Here is a 23,058-nt window from a genome sequence, read left to right on the forward strand (position 1 = left end):
TCATTGTTTATAAAACACATTTTAATGCGTAATCATACAGTCAAACACTAATTACAAAAATAAGGTACTTAAAACTAAGCATATGCAGGGAACGGTTCTGCGCGGTTCTTCCGCATAATGAACTTTATTTTCCGGTCCATATCCTCATTGTAAATGGATTTACATTTTTCATAGTTGATTCGTCTTCGGAACTGAAATTTAAGAGCAAAGAAAACTCTTTGAAAATGTACAAGGTTTAGAAATTTGAAGCTGAAGATATTCATACTTATAGTTAAGTACTTACCTGGAATGGCTTCTCGTAATAACGAGTGCGGCGATACTGATCAAAGATTTCTTCTTTGCCTAATATTCTGAAAATAATTATCCTCCGTGGAACTTCTCAAAACAATAAATTGATCACACCAACTATGAGCCAGAATGCTAAAACTTACCTATTTAATATTCGACATGCTTCTTCTATGTTATTATTTCTGACAAACACGGTTCTAGAGATAAAACTTGCATGCATCAAAGTCATGATTACTGACTATTGAAGCACTCAATCTACTCAAATAATTAGCAATAACAATCGTGTAATAACGAATTCCCCATCCATATGACAATTTCTGTAGTCATCTGTCCAAAAAAAGATGAACCACGTAATGCGTCGTTTGTTATAGCATTTCAAAGGTTGGATTTGTTTGTTATTTGAGGCACAAATACGATCTGTTGCAAACGCAGTAAAAAATATAAACAAGGAGTATAAAAATGTATCGCTGGTATTCTATGGGATTCATTGAGACTTAGTGTTAATTTTTATGAACTATATGTGAACAGTGGTTCCAGGAAGATATAAACTTTTAAGTTTGCACAAGTTCAATGAAATAATTCGATTATTTGCTGCTGAGAAATAGCAGTTCTTAATCAAAATTCGAATTTGAAACATGAATCGAAAGCGAAAAGCCCTCAAAGATAATTCTCCATTGGGGCAAATGCGGTCCCTCGTTGAAGAGTTGACTCGTTCAGGTCAGAAAGAATTGAATGGGAAATTGATGTCCTCTTTGAGGAGTATATGCAAGTAAGTTGATGCAGAATGCTAAAAATATGTACGTATTTGAATATCAAGTTATATTTTTAAGCTTAATGTTTTACATTGCATACGTATCCTTATTCTATGTATTGACTTCTACTCATTACTAATGTGATCTCAATAACAGTGTTTTAGCACTTAATTGATCATTGTTGACATGTATGGACAATAAATGCATTTATATTTCCAAATTTTATTTTATGAATGACCCCAACTTTAGACAATCAGATGAATTTGTTAGGAGGAGCTATCAAATGATTATGCATCAATTGCAAAAGGATCATGCTGAAGTCAGATACAGCGCCTCTCAAATTATCGATGATTTTTTTAGGTAAATATCGCTGTACTTAATGTGCCCTACGCTAATATGTAGAATTTAATTTGAATCTTACAGTATGTTTTATGTACAGGCGGGCTCACACTTTCCGGGAGCTGTTGCTTGACGATATGCAGCAATATATGGAGCTTACTATAGGAATCAATGAAGAAAATCCACTACCTCTTCCCAGTGTTACTGCCAAAGCTATGAGAAAGAGGTCTCTACATTGTATACATGAATGGAATCAGAAATATGGCAATGCCTACAAAAAACTTAGTTTAGCATACAAATTTTTGAAGAATTGCCATAAGGTATTTAAAAAAAATGATATAATTTTATATCTTGGTTTACAATATACATGGCATTTTAAATATTGTTTTTATGTGTTAAGATCTCAATCTCAACATTTAGAAGGTTCAGCAGTTGATAGGTAAATAGCAAGAAATAAATAATTAAAGTTCGTGCATTTTTCGAAAGCATGGCAACAATTCGCACTTTGTTGCTTACACATTAGGAGAACTGTCTGATATTAATAGACATTTCAAAACGGTTAGTCTACGTAGCACGAGTTTTCTTCATTTTCTCTACCTTATCTAATTCCTTTGGGATCAGTTTACATATTGATTCATTTGTCCATATTCAGGGTTTTCTTTCTCATCCATACTTTTCCCACAGGCCCTCTTCCACGGTCATTTGGGCTATCGTATTTCCCCTCCTTATGGAGTACAACCTTTACACGATGGAAGAGCTTGTTTGTTTTGATGGCCCCTAGAGTTGTAGTGTAGGGAGAGATAATATTTGTGCCTGCTAGGGCCACCCATGCCAGATAGGTTGAAGGGTAGGAAGCAGACGTAAGTTAGTCTGCAGCATCTATTTCTCAGTGGGGCAGCTGCATAAGCAATTGACCTCAGTGGGGTGGCCATTGAGTGGAATGGTAGGACAGTGTTGAGGACAGCAAAATTAGAAAATATAAACAAGAGACGGAGAGAGGAAATATAGATATTTTAGGTCTGTGCAAGGTGAGATGGAAGGATAGCGGGGATTACTGAAGTGAGTGGAGCAAGTGACTGATAGAATATTATTAGTAGAAGTAAAAGCTGAACCCAAAAACTTGGTCATTGTTCTGGTATACATGGCACCAAGCAATCTATTTATTTTTTATTAATCGGCTTAATTAGGCAAGGTTGAGAATTATAGTCCCTTCTTCCACCTAACCCTTAAGCATTACATTGTAGACAATTACATGGAACAAAGCCCGAATGAAGGAATTTCCACCTAGGTGGGAATCGAACCTGCAACCTCTGGGTTGGCAGCCGAGGAGTTACCCTGCTGCCACCGGGGCCGGCAAAGCAATCATGGTGAGGAAGAACTAGATAGGGTATATGATCAGAGGATATAATCTTGGTGTTCCTGGAAGGAAATATCTGATAGTGACGGATGATTAGAATGCGATGGTAGTGATGTAGAGGACTATGGTTTAGGAATAAGGTATGACCATGGGGAGAAAGTAATGCATTTCTGCAGGCAACATGTTCACCATCACCAATACTTGATTTGGAGACCACAAAAGGCATAGGTACGCAAGGAAAATGCCAGGGATTCAGGAAGGTATCAGCAGGCTATGTTATGGTGTGACTCAGATTATGGAACTGCGTGATCAACTAGCATAGTTTCCCGGGAATGAATGAGGACTCTGATTACAATTTAGTTAATATTGAAGCGTATATATAGCTAAAAGAGCAGCATCCCGTTTAAAAAGAAGTAAGAAGGATTATGAAATGGAATGTAGAAGCACTAGTTGGTTCAAATAGGAAGGAATAGGAGTAGACTTGAGAGAAAATCATGAGTGAGGAAAGGGAGCTGTGTACAATCAATGAAAAATTTGAGCATATCAAAAAAGAATTGAAAACTGCGAAAGAAACTATCGGAAAGGGACAAGAAAACTATCCAAAACATACCTTAAACGGTAGAATGCCGGTAAATATGATTTCCCACAACTTGCAATTTTTCCCTTCTTTCTGAGATGTTCTTTTTGTGCCCCACTAACCAATCCATCTTAGCCTTCTTTCCTGTCCCTTTCAGCCAACAAGCCCTATTGTGACCATTCCTTGTCTGTTGTCATAAAATCCACCGTTGGTTGTGAAGGTGCAACTTATACATTAATACCTCTGCTGGTCTTCACTTCCTTAAAATATTAACTTTGGCACATCGGGTAATCAGTTGGGCTCATCCTCTCTTCACTCTAGTAGCAAATGAGGCATTCCTTCTTGTTCCAAAAGTATGTATTAACTATCACCCATTCAAAGGTCTTAGTACCCTCTATATTTTTTTTCACCGTTCATTTTATTGGCCAAATATCCACTCTACCATTTATAGTGATGGCTGTTGTAAGGCAGTGATTGATATTAGCTAAAATATTTGGCCAATAGCAGTCATTATAGACAACATCTCTTTAAAATATTGTGGTGTGAATTGGGAGTTTTAGGAAGTTAGCCAAGGATTGAGTTCTCAGAAAGACATGACAACATGGAAGGTAATAGTATACTCAAGTATACAATATCCTGCAAGGACGTGAGGTTTTAGGGCACCAGCGATCCATGCCCAAATATGAGTTCATGCATGCTAATGAATGCACAGTTGTTCATATAATCAAGCACACATACCTGATAGAGAAATGCTCTTAAATTGAGTCATTATTTAAATTTTTAATCTTCTCCCTTTCTAAATACCAAAGCTAAACAAAAATATAAACATTCATTCCAATTAAATGTTGGAATTTACTTTGCTCCTGCATCATTTGATTGAGAAACCAAGTGATGTTCCTTTTTTCAGTTTTTTCAAATGAAATCAAAGGAAGTTGTTTCTTTTACAATTTTTTTTGTACAAAAGGTATAACATACATTAAAAATTTTCTTCATTCAATGAGAAGGAAATACATGATACACCTTTGTTAAGTCCATCCAAATGTTTTTAATATCATGACCCAGATATCAGCACTCAGCATATTCAAGTGATAAAAACAAATTTTGGTTGTAATATGTAAATTTGAAAGAGTAAATTCAGCATGATATTCTCTTCCCAGTGTCTACAAACTTTAAATAAAAAAAAAATTCTAATGTATACAAAATAGTGAATGCAAATATGTATGTATACATTTTCTAACTATTCAAATGAAATGTGGGATAATTCCCTTTAGGTTTTGAATAAAAATCATGAAAGAAGGGGGAATGAGATTGAACTTTTATCAAGGATGGCTAGAATAACTTTTTATTTTAAGATTATTTTTCTGCAATAAATTTAAAGAATAAAATTATCTTTGTTCCTCTTCTGACCTCACAGACTATAATTTGAACTGAAAAAATTTTAGGTCGACTTTGGAGAACTCGCAATGCAAAATTCAATTGAACACCAAAGACAGTTGGAACTGGAGAGGAAGAAGCAGGAGTTTATCGAAGCGAAATCAAAAAAGATTCTGAGAGAAATTGAAGGTAGGGTGATGTTAAAGTTATTCTAATATTATCTATGACCATATTTATCAGCATAATAAATTTTAAAATGAGTCTGTAACTTTTGATAGAAAATGAAGCAGAAATCCAGCAAACAATTACCTCCATGGAAAATTGTCTGTCCCTCTTACTTCCTCACCCAAAAGATTTCTTTCTCAATGATGAAGATGGAAAGCCAACATTAAGTGTAGATGAAAAAGATAATAGAAGCATGCAAGAAACCAAAAAGAGGAATCCTGAGGGTATAAAAGGAGTGTCAAGTGAATCTGTTGCTGTCAGCCGTGTTGAGCCAAGAAAAAGTGAAAATCATGATATTGAAATGAGCGCAAGTGATCCCCAGTGTGATGAAGACTCAAATGAATCAGAACTGTCAGATGATCAAGTTTCTTCAAGTTCTGATTCTGAGGAAGAGCCAGAGGAAGATATTAATTTAAGAGAATATGGTGTATTGAACCCTCTCACCAGTATCACCATCGATTTAAAACCAAGTAAATGAAATACTCTTTAATAGATTCATACTAATATGTAAATTGCTTTGTCCAATCAATTGCATTCATTTCATGCGCTTACATATTGATAATTTCTCTGAATGGCCCTCATAAATTTGGTCATATTATGATCATAATTTTTTATTTGAGTTATTATTTATTTGCATTATAGAACCTGTGAACTTCGAAGTGACAGAAGAAAATTCTGCTGTAGCAGAAAATGCTCGGGATTTATTTGTTATTTTGAGTAACAGGCACTTGAATGATATTAAGAAATGGATTCAAATTCTTTCAAAATCAAGTAAATATACTGTTAAATAATCTGCATACTGCTAAGATGCCTGCTTATTAAATATTTTTCTCATTACTTAAAAAATCTGCTTTCCTGTTATAGGTCACTCTGAGAAATTGAAGAGTCTAATAAACCTCAAGAATTCCGTTGAGATTCTCATAAATAAGTATAATGAACTAAATTTAACGACAAAGAAGCTGGTATGTGGAGATTCAGGTTGGTTTTTTTTCTAAGTGTTTACTTGTTAAACTTCTTCTCATTAACTTAAGCATGACAAAAAATGATTCTTTAGTTCAAGCAAATACTATATGCTCTTGCACTGCACGTGAAAAGAAAGGGGCTTGGTGAGTGTCTTTCACCCACAGATGAAGTCTGGTTTCAAATCCAGGTTAATCTGTAAAATCACATTTTTATCCAAATGATATCATTTTTTTGGGTATCAGGTCTTACTTGAGAGGTGCAGGTATTTAAGGGAAAGGGACTGGACCCCCTGCCCTGATGTGTAAATTTCATATACTGTAGGGCTTAGTGCAAGATGAGCTCTATCCTCACCCGTGCATAAACTTAGTGCTGATTACTTTGGTTTACGTGAAATAAACTTTCCCTCACGTTGAAATAAGTATTTGATGGCAAAGCAACAATTTCAAAGGACAAAAATCATTTGCCTTGACCAGGATTTGAACCTGGATGCCTATATTTCCGGCCAAGTGCTTTAGCCAGTTAAGCTACTGAAGCCTTGAAACTTTTGAATTGACAGATGATTCTGTTAACAGATGACTGTTAAATGTTACTGTTGTGGCATCCTCAGTAGCTTCTTGTAGTAGTAGTTTTGAGGGGAGGCGACCGACAGCTAAGGTCATTTGCGCCATAGGGGAAGGACAGGAAAGGATGAAGGGTGGAGAGAAACCCGGCGTCGGCATTAGCCTGCTCTTTACGAAAGGCGCCAAGGGGTCCGCGGCTTAACGTCCCATCCGACGGACGGCGTACTCACTCAAAGTGCCCTCCACAAAGCACCTCAAGTAGGGATCGAGATACCTCTGAAAAATATTCAACACCGCCGGGATTTGAACCCGAGCCCTCTGGGCGGGAAGCCGGTACGATAGCCACCACACCAATCCAGATCCCCTTATACAATTCGTACTAACATCATTATTAAAATTGTTTTCAATGCAAATCGAAATATTGTTGGATATTTAATGATTCCTTCGTACTTCCATAAATGCACCGTAAAATGTTTTATTCAAATAGAAAATTGATCGAATTATATTAACTTTGGCATTTTGGAGTTATGATGATGTATCTCAAGGGTTTATAACAACATAAACTCCACCCTCACCCAACAAACCGACTAGGTCACATATCCACTTTATTCCACTCTACTGAGAAGCATAAGAAAAAAATCAGTTTAGCAGTTCAAATTGTGCTGCTAATAAAGTTAGAGAGAGTTCATCTGGAAACATACCACTCGCCTTTGGAATACTCGTCCTAGATCAACAATGTCACCCTGCTTCAACGGACGATGGTGTACGACGTTCTGCGGCAAAGACATTGACCGAGTTCCGTAATCGTTCTACGTAGTTTGTGAGGAAAGTCCCTGCATAACAGGCGACGAGTGTTTGGTGCACCATCAACGTTAGCGAGCATGTCCTATTAGTATGACAAGCGAGAAACAAGTTATCTCGATCCCCCTCAGTAGCTTCTTTAAATTAGTCAAGTATTCTGTGGTTAATCAAGGATGAAGGTTCCTAATTGAAACACCCTTTGAATGTAATGGCAGGGACTATGATGAAGGTAAGGATCTTTAAATTAAAGAATTGTTCCATATTACTTATTTAACCCCAATAATTAGTGTCTATCTAGGTAGAATCGTCAAGGAGGATAATTTTTTAAACATTTTTGCTGTGCCAATTCTATTTATAAAGGGAAAGAAAAAACAGCTGTGCTGATTCGACTTAATTTTTTTAATTTTATGACCTGGGTTTCAATACATAATATCACCATCAGGTACTTCTTTGAGCTTTACCTTCCATGTATACCTTTGGCCATGGGGCAATAGTAAGGGGGTGAAAGAAGGCATTTTGGAATTGGACCGAAGAGTGAAGGGGTGGAGTTTCCAAGGAAAAAGGTATTGCACATCACCTTTTTCCTCTGAAACCCCATCCCTTCATTCTCCTGTCCAATTTCCAAAATGCCTTCTTTCACTTGCCATGACCAAAGGCGTATGAGGGGGTACCCAAAAATAACTAATAATTTTTTTACAAAACAACCTTATCACCTTCAAAGTACTCTCCATTACACTTGATACATATGTCTAATCTGGGATTCCATTCCTGGAAACATTTTTCAAACTCATCTGGAAACATTTTTCAAACTCATCTGTTGTTATGCCCGACAGCTCCTGCGTCGTTTCTGTCTTTACCCCTTCCATGCCTTTAAAATGTTGTCCCTTATGTCCTTCTTCATTTGAGGAAACAAGAAGAAATTGCATGGAGCAAGGTCAGGTAAGTCTAGGGTGTGGGGCAAGGGATTCATGTTGTTTTTTGCTTGAAACTGGGACACTGAAATAGCTGCATGAGCTGGTGGGTTGTCATGGTGAAAAAAACAGTCCTCTGTCTCCCACAAATCAGGGCTTTTTCTTTGCACACTTTTACTCAAACTTTTTAAAACCTTCCAATAGAAAGCCTGATTAACAGTCTGACATGGTGGGACGAATTCAGAATGCAGTATCCTGCTTACATCGAAAAAACAAATGAGAATTGTCTTGAGGTTTGATTTCAATTGACGAGCTTTTATTGAGCGAGGCGATAATGAATAAAAAGAGAGGTTTCAGGCGTGATATGGTGGAATATCATCATTAATTAAGCTTTCCTCTGACTTAGTTGTTGTTGATGGAGGTCCTTAATGAGGTTTGTCATCAAATGAATTTTCACCTTCTTTGAAATGAGAAAACCATTGGTACCATTGAGTTTTTCTCATAGTGCAATCCTTGCAAGCAGTTGTTATCGTCATAATGGTTTCCATGGAGTTTTTTTCCAAGCAGGAAGCAAAATTTCACAGTGGTGGACTGTTCACTTAAATCTCTGATGACAAAAAATGAGGAGCAACTGAAACTGCTTTTACAAAATGAATTATTGTGACTGAACACTGCCTTCCCAGATGATATCAATGCCTGTGCAGAACTCTGAAAAATTTGCGCTTTGCTCACCTATTGGAAGAAATGCCTGCTACTTGAGCTCTGCCAATCGCAGCATTATTCTAGTTATTTTTGGGCACCCTCTTGTACCTGATGATGATAATATGTATTTTAAACCCTGGTCGGAAAATTCAAAAAGTGAGTTAGTATTTACTTTGCTGTTTTTTCTTTCCTTAATGGATAAGTTCCACAAAGTCAAGCCTGAAACTACGAAGTTTATTCTATTTATAGAGCCAATAATTACCCATCATGATCATCTTAGGAAGGCATTCCCTGCATATGCTATTAATTATTATTCGAGTAAAAAATGACAGTCTGAATCAGGGGTTCAATAATTTCCTGTTGGGGGTTCGACAAACTAGTCGAATATATGTTTGCAGGTGGGGTAGGTGGCTGGTAGAGAAATTTAGTAAGGTTTGGCAGGTATCAAATGAATGGGGTAGGAAATATATTTTTTTAAATATTTTAATAATATAAAAATGTTAATAAGTGTTAGCAGTAAGTTGTAAAATTTACTCCAAAAATTATGTATCGCGTCAAATTTGCTATATTTTTTATACGACTAGCTATACTCATTAGTAACCATGTACTTTGGATGTAAAATTTTAATGAAAGTTCAAATTTAAAAAAATGCTGTAGATTTACTCAACAAATTAAAAGAAAATGCTACATATCACATTACTGGAAGTACTAAACTATAAATGACCATGTATATCTGAGTACTTGGCGAAGAAAATGACTTTAAATAGTAAAGAAAGTCTTTCTATTTACAAAGTCAAAAATCAATGTAGGTTGTAAAGTAACTTTAATCTTCCAGTCATATGTGATGGATAAGAAAATTAATAGTGAATTCTCAAGATTCCATACATGGAATAAAAGTCAAAAGTTAGGAATTTATTTTTAAATGTGAAACAAACTGAGAGATGTTACTCACTCTCCCACCATAGAAGACCTCATATAGGTACTGACATCTTTACCATCTTCAGGACTGAAAACGATCTTTCAGGAGTTGGCAGGATTGACTGGCAGAAGGCTCAGCATCTTATGTATCACTGGAAGTATCCTTTTGAAAGATCTGGTAGTTCATGCCGTTGGGTCACAGCATCTTTGAGCCCTTTAATGGGACCATGCTATGAGTCACCGGTACACAAAACCTCACTGGCAAGATCTTCCTGGCTGGATTCATGCATGTTAAGGTTTCTCACTACCATAGAGCTCTCTATCCATTTTTATACAGGAACCTTACCTTAAGGGTCCTCTGATCACTACTTCCCTCTCGTAGAAATCAAGTTTGAATTTTCTGTATCAAAATTACATAAACTCGATCAAAGATAGCCTTCATTGTTTTCTTTTGGTAAGATATTATTTGAAGGTTTGGCACTATGGGGATTCACAGCATCAATTAAGCATGCCAGTATCATTCTTTGAAGAGAGAGAAAAATGAGTTCAGGGTCATATTTGTTTAATTTTTTTCCCCTTTAGCCTCCAAGGAATCAAAATTAGCAACACAAATGTTTTATTCAAATTTTCATATACAGCATGGTGACTTGTTTTTGATCAAGTTGCCTGATTATTCATTCTCTAGTCATTTTAGTCCATTCAAAGTATGTTTTTCCAAAATTTGAAAGTGGTTATGTTTCAAGGTCTCTAAATTCATTGATGTGACGTGTGATGAACAGTTGGCATACATATATCAAGTACACAAGGTGTCTTTATGTTTGCTGAAATATATTTTTTTGTAAAATGTCAACCGTAGCCCAACATCCTTCAATAAAACTCTCTAGGTTAGGATTTTTGGCATTTGGCTCTCAATTAATTTGAAGGCTCACTTGATGTAGCATCCTATAAAGATAAGATTTGTGATAGAAATAATAAGCTAAACACATTAGAAGTAACATTACCCTTCATGGTATATGGAGCTTGAATGAAGAATGGGCACCTATATGTCAATGGTAATTAAGCAGTTAAGAAAGAAAGAAAAATTAATGGCAATTAAGCAAGGCAACTTGCATTAATGAATGAAACTTCCCTTGGCTAAATTATATGAAAATTTGTGGTTAATCTTGCAATCTAAAACTTTTACAATTAGCTGTAGTTTTATTGTTTATATTATTTATAATAAGAATGCATTTTATCTGATACTCATAGTACCTTTGATTTTTTATGGGTAAATGTTGGTGATAAATATGGGGTATGTGTATTTAGTTGTGATGGTTATTCGCGTAACTATTAATTAGAATAGCAAATATTTATATACAATTGAAAAAATGCAATAGAAATCATTTAACATCTTCAAGTTTTGAGTTTTTGCTTTTCATTCTAGATGATAGTGATACATCAGACTTCGAAGAGGTCAAACCTAAGGATGATTTTGAGGAAAAGGCAATCGAGCCATTGCCATCAACTTCCCGGGAATCAGGAAATGATTTTGTAAAATCAAATAAGGCAGATTTGAAGCCTGACTGGCACATTATTTCCTCTGAAAATAATGAAGAGGTATTATTTCAATATATCTGTTGATATATAATAAGCATGTGATTTTTGGATGGCGAGACAGCAGCTGAAATCAGTTCATGAACATCTAAAACTGCTCTTGAGTAACATTGCACTTTAACTTACATTCTATTACCTTACATCTATGCCTTTGAGTTTTACCAGCTCAGAAGTATAAATATTAGTGAAGAATTTTTTCTGATTTTTGTAAGTCGAAGATGAAAAATTTATTAAAAGCCTTGATGTCTTTGAAACAAGTTATCTTACAGTAATAGATTGTGGCATAGGTGATACTGTTTCCTTCATTGTTTCAAAAAGTGAAAGATGCTCTAACTTCAGTAAGTATATCTTTGGAGTGTTTTCATCAACATACAATCAAAGTAAAGGGTTTAATTTTTTTCATGCAATAAGCAATTCACCATTATGATTAATGAATTGCCCTGTTATATGAAATCTGTATCTCATTTATAAGCTGATGACACCACTTTTGTGCAAAAATGTCAACATCTAGAAGATGCAAAGGTACAATGTTGGGCTACCCAAAGACAGGATAAGGAGTGGTTTGATATTAATCATTTACATTTAAATACTAAAAAAACTCAGCATATTGTATGCAGTCTTAAATAAAATATAACTGATATAGAAACCTCTAAAATACTAGGAATTTTTATAGATACAAAACTTGACTGGGAGACCAACATCAGTCATATCTAAAATAACCTGAGTAGAGGTGTTTATATGCTAAGAAAGCTCATCTGTCTCATTTCAAATGAGTTTTATGGAACACTTTAGCATGCCTTCTTTCAATGTCATTTGAATTATGGGGTCATTCCCCGCATGTTAAACAAATTTTGATGCTACGCGGTGGTATAATAGGAATAGAGCTATTCACTCTCTTCCAATTATACCACCGCGTGATTCCTGCAAACCGTTTTTTATTAGGTATGGAATCATGACTGTATTTAGTTTATATATCTTTATGGCTCTGATTCATGTGAAAGTTAATCTAGGAACTTACGAGTGAGATCTCAGATCCATAACTACACCACAAGAGGTAAATCGAATATAAATACTAATAATTGTATGTTGTCATCAACTTACAACACATTTCATTATGTGAACATATGACTGAATAACTATCTGCCTGCTGAGTTGAAATTGGCATGTATCCAGTGTTTCAAGAATAGGATTTATACCTGGTTACTTGCTCACCCACTTTACTTATTTGATGAATTCTTTTGTGCCAATCTTCATCACATTTAAGATCTAATGTTTATATATTAAGTAACATTTATATTGACAACATTTAATATGGTTGCACCATTTTTCAAAATGAATTAAGTATTATTATTTATGAAGTGTACAAATCAGAGGGATGAATTTACATTATCAGAATTGAAAATTGAACAAATTAATTTTTACTGTTTGTTTCTTAAATTTTGTGTGTGCCATGAAAAACTGACTTAATCACTCAATTTTATGGTGAAAACCTAATTATAGTCATTATAACATCAGCAAAGTTAGTCTTTGATCAATAGCACAAAGGAGATGGTTTTTTTATTTATGTCCTAGTGTGTTACATCCAAACTTCAGAAATGCTTATGCTTTTTATGTTGTAATTTTCAGGTCATTTCTTAATATTTTAGTAGTTCCATTCTTTGGCTCATTTAGATGTTTATGATTTTGTATTCACCAGGACCCAACTTCAGCCTTTTCAACTGTTTCGAAAATAGTGAAGGATAAAATGGTTAAGGAAAAGAAAAGTGGAGTTGGAGACAGTAATATCAGTAGCAATAAAGGATCAAACCCGGTTTGCAACAGAAGGCCTGTAGCTTCCACTTCTGGCAGTTCAAAGGATTCTAGAAAATCAAAACTCTTAGCAGTTGCTCCAAAAGTACCATTTGATCTTGACTTGTATCACTGGGAGAATGAACAAGTGCCTTCATCAGTGATGAGGACGTAAGTCACAAATTTATACCTTTAAGATATATTAACGTGAATTGCTTCTTACATGGTATCCTCCTCTCAAAATATGCCGTTCCATCAATAGCAAATAATTATGTGCATTTAAATATTTTTTGTGAGAACTTTCCCACCATATATGTTTGAAGACATTGTTCTAGAGCTGTAGGTAATTGCTATCCTTGAATCTTAATATGTTGCAGAATTTGATGAAATTCATTTCATTCTCTTTGGATGTACAACTCTTCTATGCCTTCATTTTCAGTCCACTTGGTATTACATATGTTAAATTCTTCGCCTGCATTCCATGACAAACTGAAGTCGATTGAACTTGTATTTGTGGCATATTATAGCCAAACTCCAAATGAATATGCTTTACATATCCGCACAATATTTACGTCTACACCACCACTGAAAATGTGATTTGTAGTATTTAACCTTCCAATTATTTAGGATGGTTTAAATTCCTTAATCATACTCTTGCTAGAGTTTGGTAAAATTTCCTCCCTGTAATTCTGGTTTTAATGAGAATCAAGAAGCAAAATGCATAGATGCAACTAGTTCTGAATTATGCATATTAATATAAAATTGTGCACTTACCTCTGTAGAAATATGAATATACATTTACCTGCCATTCCCAACTGGACAAATTAACACTGTACTTTTCCTTCCTCCTGTACACCATTCATTTGGGTTATTTTTTAAATTAGTTGTTTTCCCTGAAACTTTGTAGATGTATTGACTTACTATCTTAAATATTATTACTCTATAATACATGAAACGGTAAACATGGAACTCTGGTATCTCATTTTCTACAGTTTCTAAGTTTGAATTCCTGATGGAGCAATTCAATAAGTGGATTAAATGATACGGGTGATCTATTACAGTCCCTCACAACATTTTTTCTTGTCTTTCTTTATCATTTGAGCCATGGGAATTCTCAGTAAATGATACTGATTTTAGGTCGCACCCAGATGCTCATAATATCTGGTCAACGGCTGCATTAGATGGAGATGACCCTGAGATTCCTGTGGAGCTAAGTGGGACGACACGGGTGATCGAATTTTCAGGGAAGTTCACTCCAGTGAAGTGGTCATGCCGTGCTCCTCTTTCCTCAGGAAAACTTTGCCCTCGGAAAGATCGTGAAAAGGTAATTCATTTCTCTTATCAGACCCACCCAATTGTGTCGCATTATATTTTCATTTCAAAGGTAGTCTATAGTGTGTTCATTTTTAGAGACCCTTGAATAATGTTTCCAGTAATTGCTTTCTTACATCATAGTGTTTATTTAGAGAAACATTTCGTATTTCATTTCACTTAATTGAAAACATTTTTTATGTACCTACAGAAAAAGAAAATATATGAACTCTCCAAAGATAATGTAAAAATTGGTGGCGTTGGCAATTTGAAAAAAATCACTGCATGAGATTTGGTCGTTGCTATTCCCCTCCAAGAATTTCATCTTCATTTGTAAGCATCTGAATTCATCAATAATGCTACTAATTTAATCTACCTCCCCCCCCCCCCCCACCCGTGCCAACCATAATTCACTTTAGAAGATTGCTTGGTGATATAACTGGTAGAGTATTTAAGAGATAATTTGAAGACGAGATGATATAAACTACTCTGCATTAATTTGGTATAAATTACTTCACAGTGTCCATTTCATGGACCAATTGTCCCCAGAGATGAACAGGGAAATGTTTGTGAAGTAGATGGGAAACTACCAGAACTTCCCCCAGAAAAGCCAAAGGTTCCTGATTGGCAAGATCCAGAATTCCTCCGGGACATTCAGGTAAAATTTGTGGGTTTAGCACCAATTTATCCTAAGATTTAATACTGTTTATTGTGAAATGTCCATTGGTCTGTTTGTAAGCATCCATTTCAGTGATTTGAATCCAATATGGTTCCTTCTAAAAGTATAACATATTTCTTTGTATTTACATTTGCAAATAACCCTTTGTTACAAATTTTGTGAAAAAGAGGTGAATAATTCATAGGTTCCACATAAGAATTTATTTTATCAGAGTGCACGATACAGTTCTCTTGTTCAATTGAAACATTTTGCTCTTAAACTTAAGATGGTTAATATTAATTAGTTATTATTATATTAACACTTTTCTGGTGGATGCAGTTATCCTGTAACTTAAACTTGGCAAGGAGTTATTACAATATTTTTTTTGTGAACAGAAAATGAAGAACTTTGTATAATGGTACCATTGAAATATATCCCACAGGAAAATTTGAAAAGCCTCTCAATGAACATACTTATTAGGCAATGCTTTGTTTGTGATTTTAGAAAATGCTATTGTGTTACATGAAATATTGAAGCAATGTGGCCCATCATTATTAGTCAGTTGGAACTATCAAACCAGTTAAAAAATTAATGCTCAACTTCCATTAACCTTGTTCCCAAGTAAAACACATAATTGGTGCATTTGTTTACAATACTATTGGAAAGGAAATGATTCTGAACTTACCTTATTCTTTAGGAAATGGAATTTTGAGGGAAAAGTGATGGGAAAAGAGATTTTTTAAATAAAAATCCTGCCATTTTGAAGTGATATAATTATTATTGCCTCTCAAAAAGAAGTTATATATGTGGCTTTGTACAAATGACCATTGCATAGTCTTTTTATTGCTTTCATTTTAGGAAAGAATTGTATTTGCAATGTAAGTGTTTTACACTTGACCCATCCAATTAGTCATACACACTTTTTCATGATGAACATTCCTTACAGAGTCAAACAGGGATAGACCTTACTATTCCGGAGAAGGGGAAGAGGAAGAAGAAACAACCCAAATATCCCGATCTCGCAGATATTAAAGCCGCACAAAATACTGCATATAATCGTCTGGCTAAAAAGATTTTCAAAAAGTAAGACTTTTAAGTAATTCATAATTAAATAATCTTTCCAGAATATAAAATGATGGAAAATATTACCAAATTTAATCAGCATTACATTCATTAAAATTGTTGCTAATTATTTCAGATCTACAATGAAAAGAGTTGCATCCACTCTTGATGCAATTGACCATAAAAAGTTTCGAGATAAATTTGGAGATCAATTTAACTACTCCTAGTCCTCTAAAAGGATGTTTCTCTATGCTGCCAATAATGCAATGTCTTTTCAAATGAATTTGCGTCTCTGTGGAAACAAGGATGATTGAGGTAGGCCTTAAAAGTACCAACATGGATAATGACTTTTGAATGTATTCTGAACAAAATATGATTTATATTGCATGCACATGGAATGAGTAAAAATTACAATGTTATACAAACAAATAGAAGATGCATTTCATTTCAGTGTTGCCTAAAGTAATGCTCTGCTGATGAACGTGACAGTTTTAATCGCTACGGAGGAGAAGGCTCTGATCAAATGAAGCTGGGCTAGCTCTTTTGGTTGTCCCCAGCTCCTGGCAAAATCCTCATTAGATCTGAGGATGTTGAAGGGATACAGCATTCATTATAGAGCACTAACTTTCTCCGCCACCACGCTCCCTTTCCCGATCCCGCTCTCGAGCCCTTCGGCTCTCTGCAGATCTTGGCGGTTTATACTTCTCCCAATGTTTGTGATTCAAGCATGTGAAATCATCCAACAATGCTATCTCACGAAGGTACTTGGCTAGCCGAAGCAGCTCTGTATCACCAGATCTGTTGAGATGTGCCTGCCTAAATGGGCGGATTTTCAGGCCAGTTTGTGGGTTCATCAGAAAGTTTCTTCTAATATCATCAAACATTATTGTGTTTTTGTTGGAGTATTGACTAAACTTTCCCCAGATGACACCAAGTGGTTTCACCTACAAATTGGAAAAAGGTTTCATTAACTTTATGTATTTAAAATAAATGATGGTTGTGATGTGGCTTCCTACTTTAAAAAAATTACATATTTCAGATAATATGCTATTCCTGATATCCTTGATTCAAACTCAATTACAGAAATTTTTGTAAATCAATGATACATTTTCAAAAGAAGTTAAAAAATACCTCCATACATTACCAAAGGAAGGTAGGGTAAGATTATGTGGATAACTGAAAAACTTGAAAAAACAAACAGAAGCATGTATAAGCATGTCCTTCTAGATTTATTTACGGTTTATGGATTATTTCCATACCACAAAAAGTTGAAGTAATTTTAACATTTAAAAATTGCCTCTTCATGGTTAAGCTTATTCCTTGGTAATTGTCAGCCACAACAGTTGATGGCTGCATGAAAACTCCTTGATGAAGTCATGGTTGTAACATCGCCTTATGCCCATAAACACAGCAGCTTACTACTGCAATTTTCCAACCACAGTAATCAATGCAAAGGTTGGCTAAATATTGGAAAGCAGAACTCACCACACACTAAACCCTACAATTTGAGATAATCACATACCAGAGAATGGGGGAGGGGGCAATATTTTCCCTCTAATATTAGAAGTTTCCCAAGAAAATATGATTGCCAATCTAAAACCAATGAAACCAATCTAAAAACTATTGTCTCCACACTCGGAAACAAATCCAGTGCTGGCCCAGAAGAAATTCCTGGTTAAGTTGTTCATCACTGTTTTGAAGCCATAAAAGCATCCCTTTTATTTTTAATTAATGAGTCTTTGATACAAGGGATTTTCTCATCCCAATTAAAAGAATCAAAAGTAGTGCCCATTTATAAAAACCATTGCTGTGTCAATGATTTGAACAACTACAGACCAATAGCCATCCAAAATATATTTGCAAAAATATTCGAAAAATCCATGTGTATGCAAATAGCATCTTATCTGGAAAAAAACTTCCTATTTTCAAATTCTCAGTATGGATTTAGATCTGAAAGGTCTACCACAACTGCCATATGTCAGGCAATTGACAGCATACTTAATTCATAAGATGCTAAATGCAAAACTCTTGGAATGTTTTTTTGACTTGTCGAAAGCTTTTGATAATGTTAACCACAATATACTACTAATTAAACTCAATAGAATAGGAATTAGAGGAATTCCTCTAAACTGGATGAAGTCCTATATTCATAATTGTACTCAGAAAGTAGTTCTATATTATTAATCACAACTCAAAATGTCCATGAAATGGGATAGTGCCTGTTAAAATCCACTGCCACTAAAGGGATATGTATAAATCTAATGTTGTCATGGAAATAGGCTAGAGTTTAGAACTCAATTCTCTCAGCAGTAGAAGTCGAAGATAAGACCTAGGCACCTACAGAGAATCCTACATTCTGAAGAGTGTTAAGGTTTGCCACATTCAAGCAAGATTAGACTCTTAGACAACTCATTAATACTGCATTTCAGCTCAAATTTCACTATCTACCATGAGTGCCATCATCAAGGAGCATGCGGGTTTAAATGCAGGGTGTGTGCTAGATAGATAATCTTGACTAAATTTTATAGCTTGTCACAAATTATTTTCCATGATGAGAAATATGCCTTTTATCAATGTGGAACAAATGCTTAGACAATGTGGTTGAATATATTAGAATTTAATAAGTAACTTTGCAGATTTCACTAAATTTTATCCTGATATGACAATTGGTTTCTTTAAATTTGTGACATCTTCAGGAACATCTACATGTGGTACCTGAAGATGCCATGTATTTGATGAAACGTCGTACCGCAGTAAAATTTGGTGAATGTTAACAAGTTTTTCTATTTCCTCAATACGTGATTTCACAAGGTTGAGCCTGATGCTATTGAATATGTAACTAATCATTTTTGTTTTATGCTTTATTCACATGTAAAGTCTTACCTTGATTCATCAAACATACTCTTACCACAATGTCTCATACCGTACGGCACTGAACATTACATGGTGTATTCTAAAGCAAAGGTTTTCATGGAGGAAATAATAGAATTATGTCAATGCTCTGTAGTATTTAGTATGGCAACTTTTAACAATCAAATAATCATTCTATGTGGTCCTATTTTACCCAATGAAAGTTATGTAACCCAAGAAATCAACCTTTGCATTGTGAAGCATAACTTTGGCAAAGAAAAAAACTAAAGCAAAAGATATTTATAAAATAAAAATCAGCACCACCAAAATCTAACACTGATGAGTATTAATATAAAAGAACGAAAATTGCATTTTATGTGGGTATGATTTGAGAAGGTACTGGGTAATCTAACCAATTAAAGCCAAACAATATTGTGTACCTTTATGGACTAGCAAAAATAGGTGAAAGTTGTGGTAAAAGTAAACTAAAATAAAGGTATTTTCACAGCAGCTGGTATCCCTGCTTCACCAAAAACATAATGAAAAGATAATATTAATGTCGCAATTGTTTAATGACATGTCCATTAATTATAACTTAAGATTCCCATGTAGTCATTTGAAAACTGATACATTTTCTGTGTTAAATAGTAACTATAAACAAATTCCATAATTATGTCCCTTGCCTGGTTGACTTGAGACCCAGTGGTGTAAGAATCCAATGATTTTTAACCAAACGGTGCATTATAATGCAGAAATACTAAGGAAAACCAAGCAAATTTAGGCACTTTAGATTTGAAGATACAGGAAGTGAACCTAATGGATGCCCACAAGCAAAAGAATACATGGGAGGCAAAAACCCACTAATTTCATCCCTGCAAAGAACATATATGCTAAGAACATTTCCTTTTTCCCACCACCAATCATTTAGATAAGCCCACCAGTCTCCTAAACGCCAACAAAATATAATATTAGGTTTTCACCTCCAATATTTTCCCTCTGTTGAAGAAAAATCCCTTAACCCCCTTCTATAGTTACTTCAGAAAATCACAGTCTCAAACTCTTTCCTAATTAACTTTTACAATATCTAATTCATTACACCACTTTTGACCAATGATGGGGATAGTAAAACAAAGAAGCTTACTGTCCGTTAACCATGAGACCGATTTTCCATCATTTTATTACATTATGGTTCCATTTTTGTATTGCTTCAAAGCATAATGTCATGTTAATTCGAACAAAACTTCATCGAAGGCAAAATTATCAACGTTTAGAGGAGATGGGTACATGAGATTGGAGATCCAGTACTTAGGATAAGGGATGATGTCGCTGATTTTTCTCTCTGTGGAGAACTGTTGTCCAACAAGCCAACCTACGCAACAGTAATTCCCAAAAGCAGCATGGAACCTTAACCAAGGAAGACTAATCACACTGCATTGTTTACATTCTCGATGATCGCTTTCACAGGTAGAAAATCCATGAGAAGTTGCTTTGATAGGAAATATGCAGGGAAGTCCTTTCTCCCTCTCTTGAGTTTAAACTTTATTTTGAGAATCATACTTGAAAGTCTGAGCTCAACCCTGCTGTCCAGGGACTTTAGGAACCAGAAAATTGACAGGGATGTTTTAACTACGAGGGTCATCCGGAAAGTAGTACCCGTTCGTGAAATAAAGAGCCAAAAGTAAATATTAACAAACATAAAAATTTTTATTTGAAAGAGGATACTTTAAACTACTTCTCAACATAATCTCCAAGCAAATTAAGGCATTTGTCATAACGTGTGACAAGTTTCTGTATTCCTGCTGCATAGTCCTTCGCCGCCAGCTCATTGAGATACGCGAGGGACCCATCTTGCACAAATTTTTGCATAATGCAGATGGTGTTTAACAATTTCATGAACAATTGTTCGAGAAACATTGGGAAAATGCTCACAGATGTCATCAATTGTGACGCGCCGATCGTTCCTCACGAATTCGTCAACTGAGCTCACCAGTTGGTCTGTAATGACAGACGGTCTCCCCGAACGCTCATCGTCGTGTGTGTTCCCCCTCCCCATGTTGAAGTTGCGACACCACCGCCGAACAGACGACTCGTCCATTACATTGTCTCCATACACCTCCTTTAATTGGCGATGAATATCACATGGGCGAACGTTTCTTGCATTGAGGAATTTAATCACTGCCCTCACTTCACAACTGGCGGCGTTCTCAATTTTTTTAAACATTGTAAACAATCACAGAAACAACACAGGCAATGCTAGCGTCACGCAACTTGGCTCAGAGAAGGCAGACAAGCCACTGAAGCTATCTGACCTTGTCCAGCGGCTACTCGCGTCGTCAGCACTTCATGCGGCACGAACGGGTACTACTTTCCGGATGACCCTCGTATAAAGCAGGTCATTAGGCATGCCTATTACATGGTGGCATGAAGTGCGTTAAATATTACCAAAAAAAATATTTTTGAAACTGAGACCAACTAGCACCACATAGCATAAGCCAGATGTTAAGCTGCTAATGTATCACTGGTATAAAGTCATAGCTACTGACACAGCACTAACTTATTATTCATCTGTTATTGCAAAGAGCTGTGTCACGCACATTTTTACACATTTACAGGCATTTTGCGGGCATTCCAGTGGAAATTAAGGAAAAGTGATTTCATGAAAAAAGACGGTATATTAATACCCTGTATTTTCAAGGACAGTTCAATCCTTTAATAATTTGGTGTACATAATATATAACAATGTGCCACTAAATGGCTTAATCGCTTGATCGGGAAATATCTACCACTTCTCAACATTCTTATCAAAATCATATTTATACTATAAAATTCGCCCTGAAAATAAAATAATAGCATTACCCTAAATTATGAAATACTTACATCAAAAACGCCGTATTTTGGGGTGTGTATTGAGATCATTGCCAAGCTATCCAAATGAAACATAATTTTATAATCAGAATGGGTCGAGACGCCCAATAATTTCATTTTCTCCTCAATCCACTTCATGCTAGTGGCCGACCATATCACAATATCATAATCCTGAAAAAATACATATGGTGTCAGGAAAAATATTAAAGGAGTAAGTGCTTAAAATAGAACTAAGAAATTTATCACCTCATATGCAGAAGTTAGAAATTCGTGTAGATATGGCCTCATCAGCTCATATCCTGATTCAGCAGAAGATCTGTGATCAAATAAAGTGTAGTCAATATCCAACACGAGCAATTTTTTTCCAGGCCTTGGCTCATTTATCATCTTAATTTTATATTCTCTAATTCGCCGTTCAATCTGGAGCAATTGTAAACCAAATCATAGTATTACAACATGAATAAACTCCCAATTGTCTCAAAACAATATAAACTAAGCAACAGAACGATGCAGTACCTTGGCCAAGTATTCTTCTCTGTTTTCAATGGCCACTTCATCCTCTTCAATATCCAAATCATTCACTACCTCTGGTATGTCATCGGGAGGACTACTTGCATCTGCAATATCTTCTTCCAAGGAACCCATCATCATTATTTTAAACCCGGGTTTCATCTTCAACAGAGATAGTTGACATTCATCATCAGGTGCCTTTCCTATAAAAAAAGCATGCCAATTTTCATCGATTAGCAGGTTAGAGCTGTTGGTGGTGGCATAAAAACCGTTATATTGCAGCGACTTGCCTTTGAACTTCAAATTTAATAGCTTCTGTCTTTCAGGCCGAACTCCAGTTTCTTTATGAATAGCCTCCTTCAGAGTTAACACAGAATCTGACTCGGACAGGCTACAAAGCTCATACTCTTTCCCGCTCCATTTCACTATAAGTTTCTTCTCCTCCATTGCCTGGAAAGAAATTTGAAAAACAAGCCTTTTATGATGGCCGGTATATGTCATCTAACTAAAAGTTTACGCTCATAAACTACGGATACCTGAATGGAATTTTAAAACGTAAAATCACAGCTTTTTACAGATTAGAAACAATAAACATTTCTTCATTAATCACTAATGTGCCGAGAGCATTCATCCCACCATCAAATCCAAAACACA

General features: G+C 35.3%; 3 protein-coding genes across 3 annotated transcripts; 1 reads left to right on the top strand and 2 right to left on the bottom strand.

Moving 5' to 3' along the window:
- On the bottom strand, positions 1-599 carry mRpS21 (mitochondrial ribosomal protein S21). The gene is made up of 3 exons (XM_071599024.1): positions 432-599; positions 284-350; positions 1-191 (listed from the first exon to the last, which is right to left on the bottom strand). Exons 1-3 carry the CDS (start codon positions 515-517, stop codon positions 75-77), a joined length of 270 nt encoding a protein of 89 aa, XP_071455125.1. The 5' UTR covers positions 518-599; the 3' UTR covers positions 1-74.
- Positions 600-728: 129 nt separating this feature from the next.
- On the top strand, positions 729-16,425 carry LOC139700442 (UV-stimulated scaffold protein A-like). Its single transcript, XM_071599044.1, has 13 exons — positions 729-1,057; positions 1,290-1,400; positions 1,480-1,699; positions 4,756-4,876; positions 4,966-5,382; positions 5,555-5,683; positions 5,777-5,890; positions 11,191-11,363; positions 13,057-13,319; positions 14,286-14,472; positions 14,980-15,117; positions 16,064-16,200; positions 16,316-16,425. Exons 1-13 carry the CDS (start codon positions 924-926, stop codon positions 16,404-16,406), a joined length of 2,235 nt encoding a protein of 744 aa, XP_071455145.1. The 5' UTR covers positions 729-923; the 3' UTR covers positions 16,407-16,425.
- On the bottom strand, positions 15,316-23,058 carry Ublcp1 (Ubiquitin-like domain-containing C-terminal domain phosphatase 1). The gene is made up of 6 exons (XM_071599033.1): positions 22,941-23,058; positions 22,695-22,854; positions 22,411-22,607; positions 22,141-22,314; positions 21,907-22,065; positions 15,316-17,123 (listed from the first exon to the last, which is right to left on the bottom strand). Exons 2-6 carry the CDS (start codon positions 22,849-22,851, stop codon positions 16,800-16,802), a joined length of 1,011 nt encoding a protein of 336 aa, XP_071455134.1. The 5' UTR covers positions 22,852-22,854; positions 22,941-23,058; the 3' UTR covers positions 15,316-16,799.

This window comes from Hetaerina americana, unplaced genomic scaffold (assembly GCF_022747635.1).
Source record: "Hetaerina americana unplaced genomic scaffold, ioHetAmer1.1.p SCAF_100, whole genome shotgun sequence".
Lineage (NCBI taxonomy): Eukaryota > Metazoa > Arthropoda > Insecta > Odonata > Calopterygidae > Hetaerina > Hetaerina americana.

Excerpts from the sequence above, each read along its gene's own strand:
- mRpS21 (XM_071599024.1), bottom strand. The coding sequence starts at position 517 with ATGACTTTGATGCATGCAAGTTTTATCTCTAGAACCGTGTTTGTCAGA. Across the intron at positions 351-431 it reads GCATGTCGAATATTAAATAG|AATATTAGGCAAAGAAGAAA; the intron begins GTAAGTTTTAGC and ends AATTATTTTCAG. Across the intron at positions 192-283 it reads ATTACGAGAAGCCATTCCAG|TTCCGAAGACGAATCAACTA; the intron begins GTAAGTACTTAA and ends CTTAAATTTCAG.
- LOC139700442 (XM_071599044.1), top strand. The coding sequence starts at position 924 with ATGAATCGAAAGCGAAAAGCCCTCAAAGATAATTCTCCATTGGGGCAA. Across the intron at positions 13,320-14,285 it reads CCTTCATCAGTGATGAGGAC|GTCGCACCCAGATGCTCATA; the intron begins GTAAGTCACAAA and ends TACTGATTTTAG. Across the intron at positions 16,201-16,315 it reads GCTAAAAAGATTTTCAAAAA|ATCTACAATGAAAAGAGTTG; the intron begins GTAAGACTTTTA and ends TAATTATTTCAG.
- Ublcp1 (XM_071599033.1), bottom strand. The coding sequence starts at position 22,851 with ATGGAGGAGAAGAAACTTATAGTGAAATGGAGCGGGAAAGAGTATGAG. Across the intron at positions 22,315-22,410 it reads GAGAAGAATACTTGGCCAAG|ATTGAACGGCGAATTAGAGA; the intron begins GTACTGCATCGT and ends CAATTGCTCCAG. Across the intron at positions 17,124-21,906 it reads CAAAATACGGCGTTTTTGAT|GTGAAACCACTTGGTGTCAT; the intron begins GTAAGTATTTCA and ends TCCAATTTGTAG.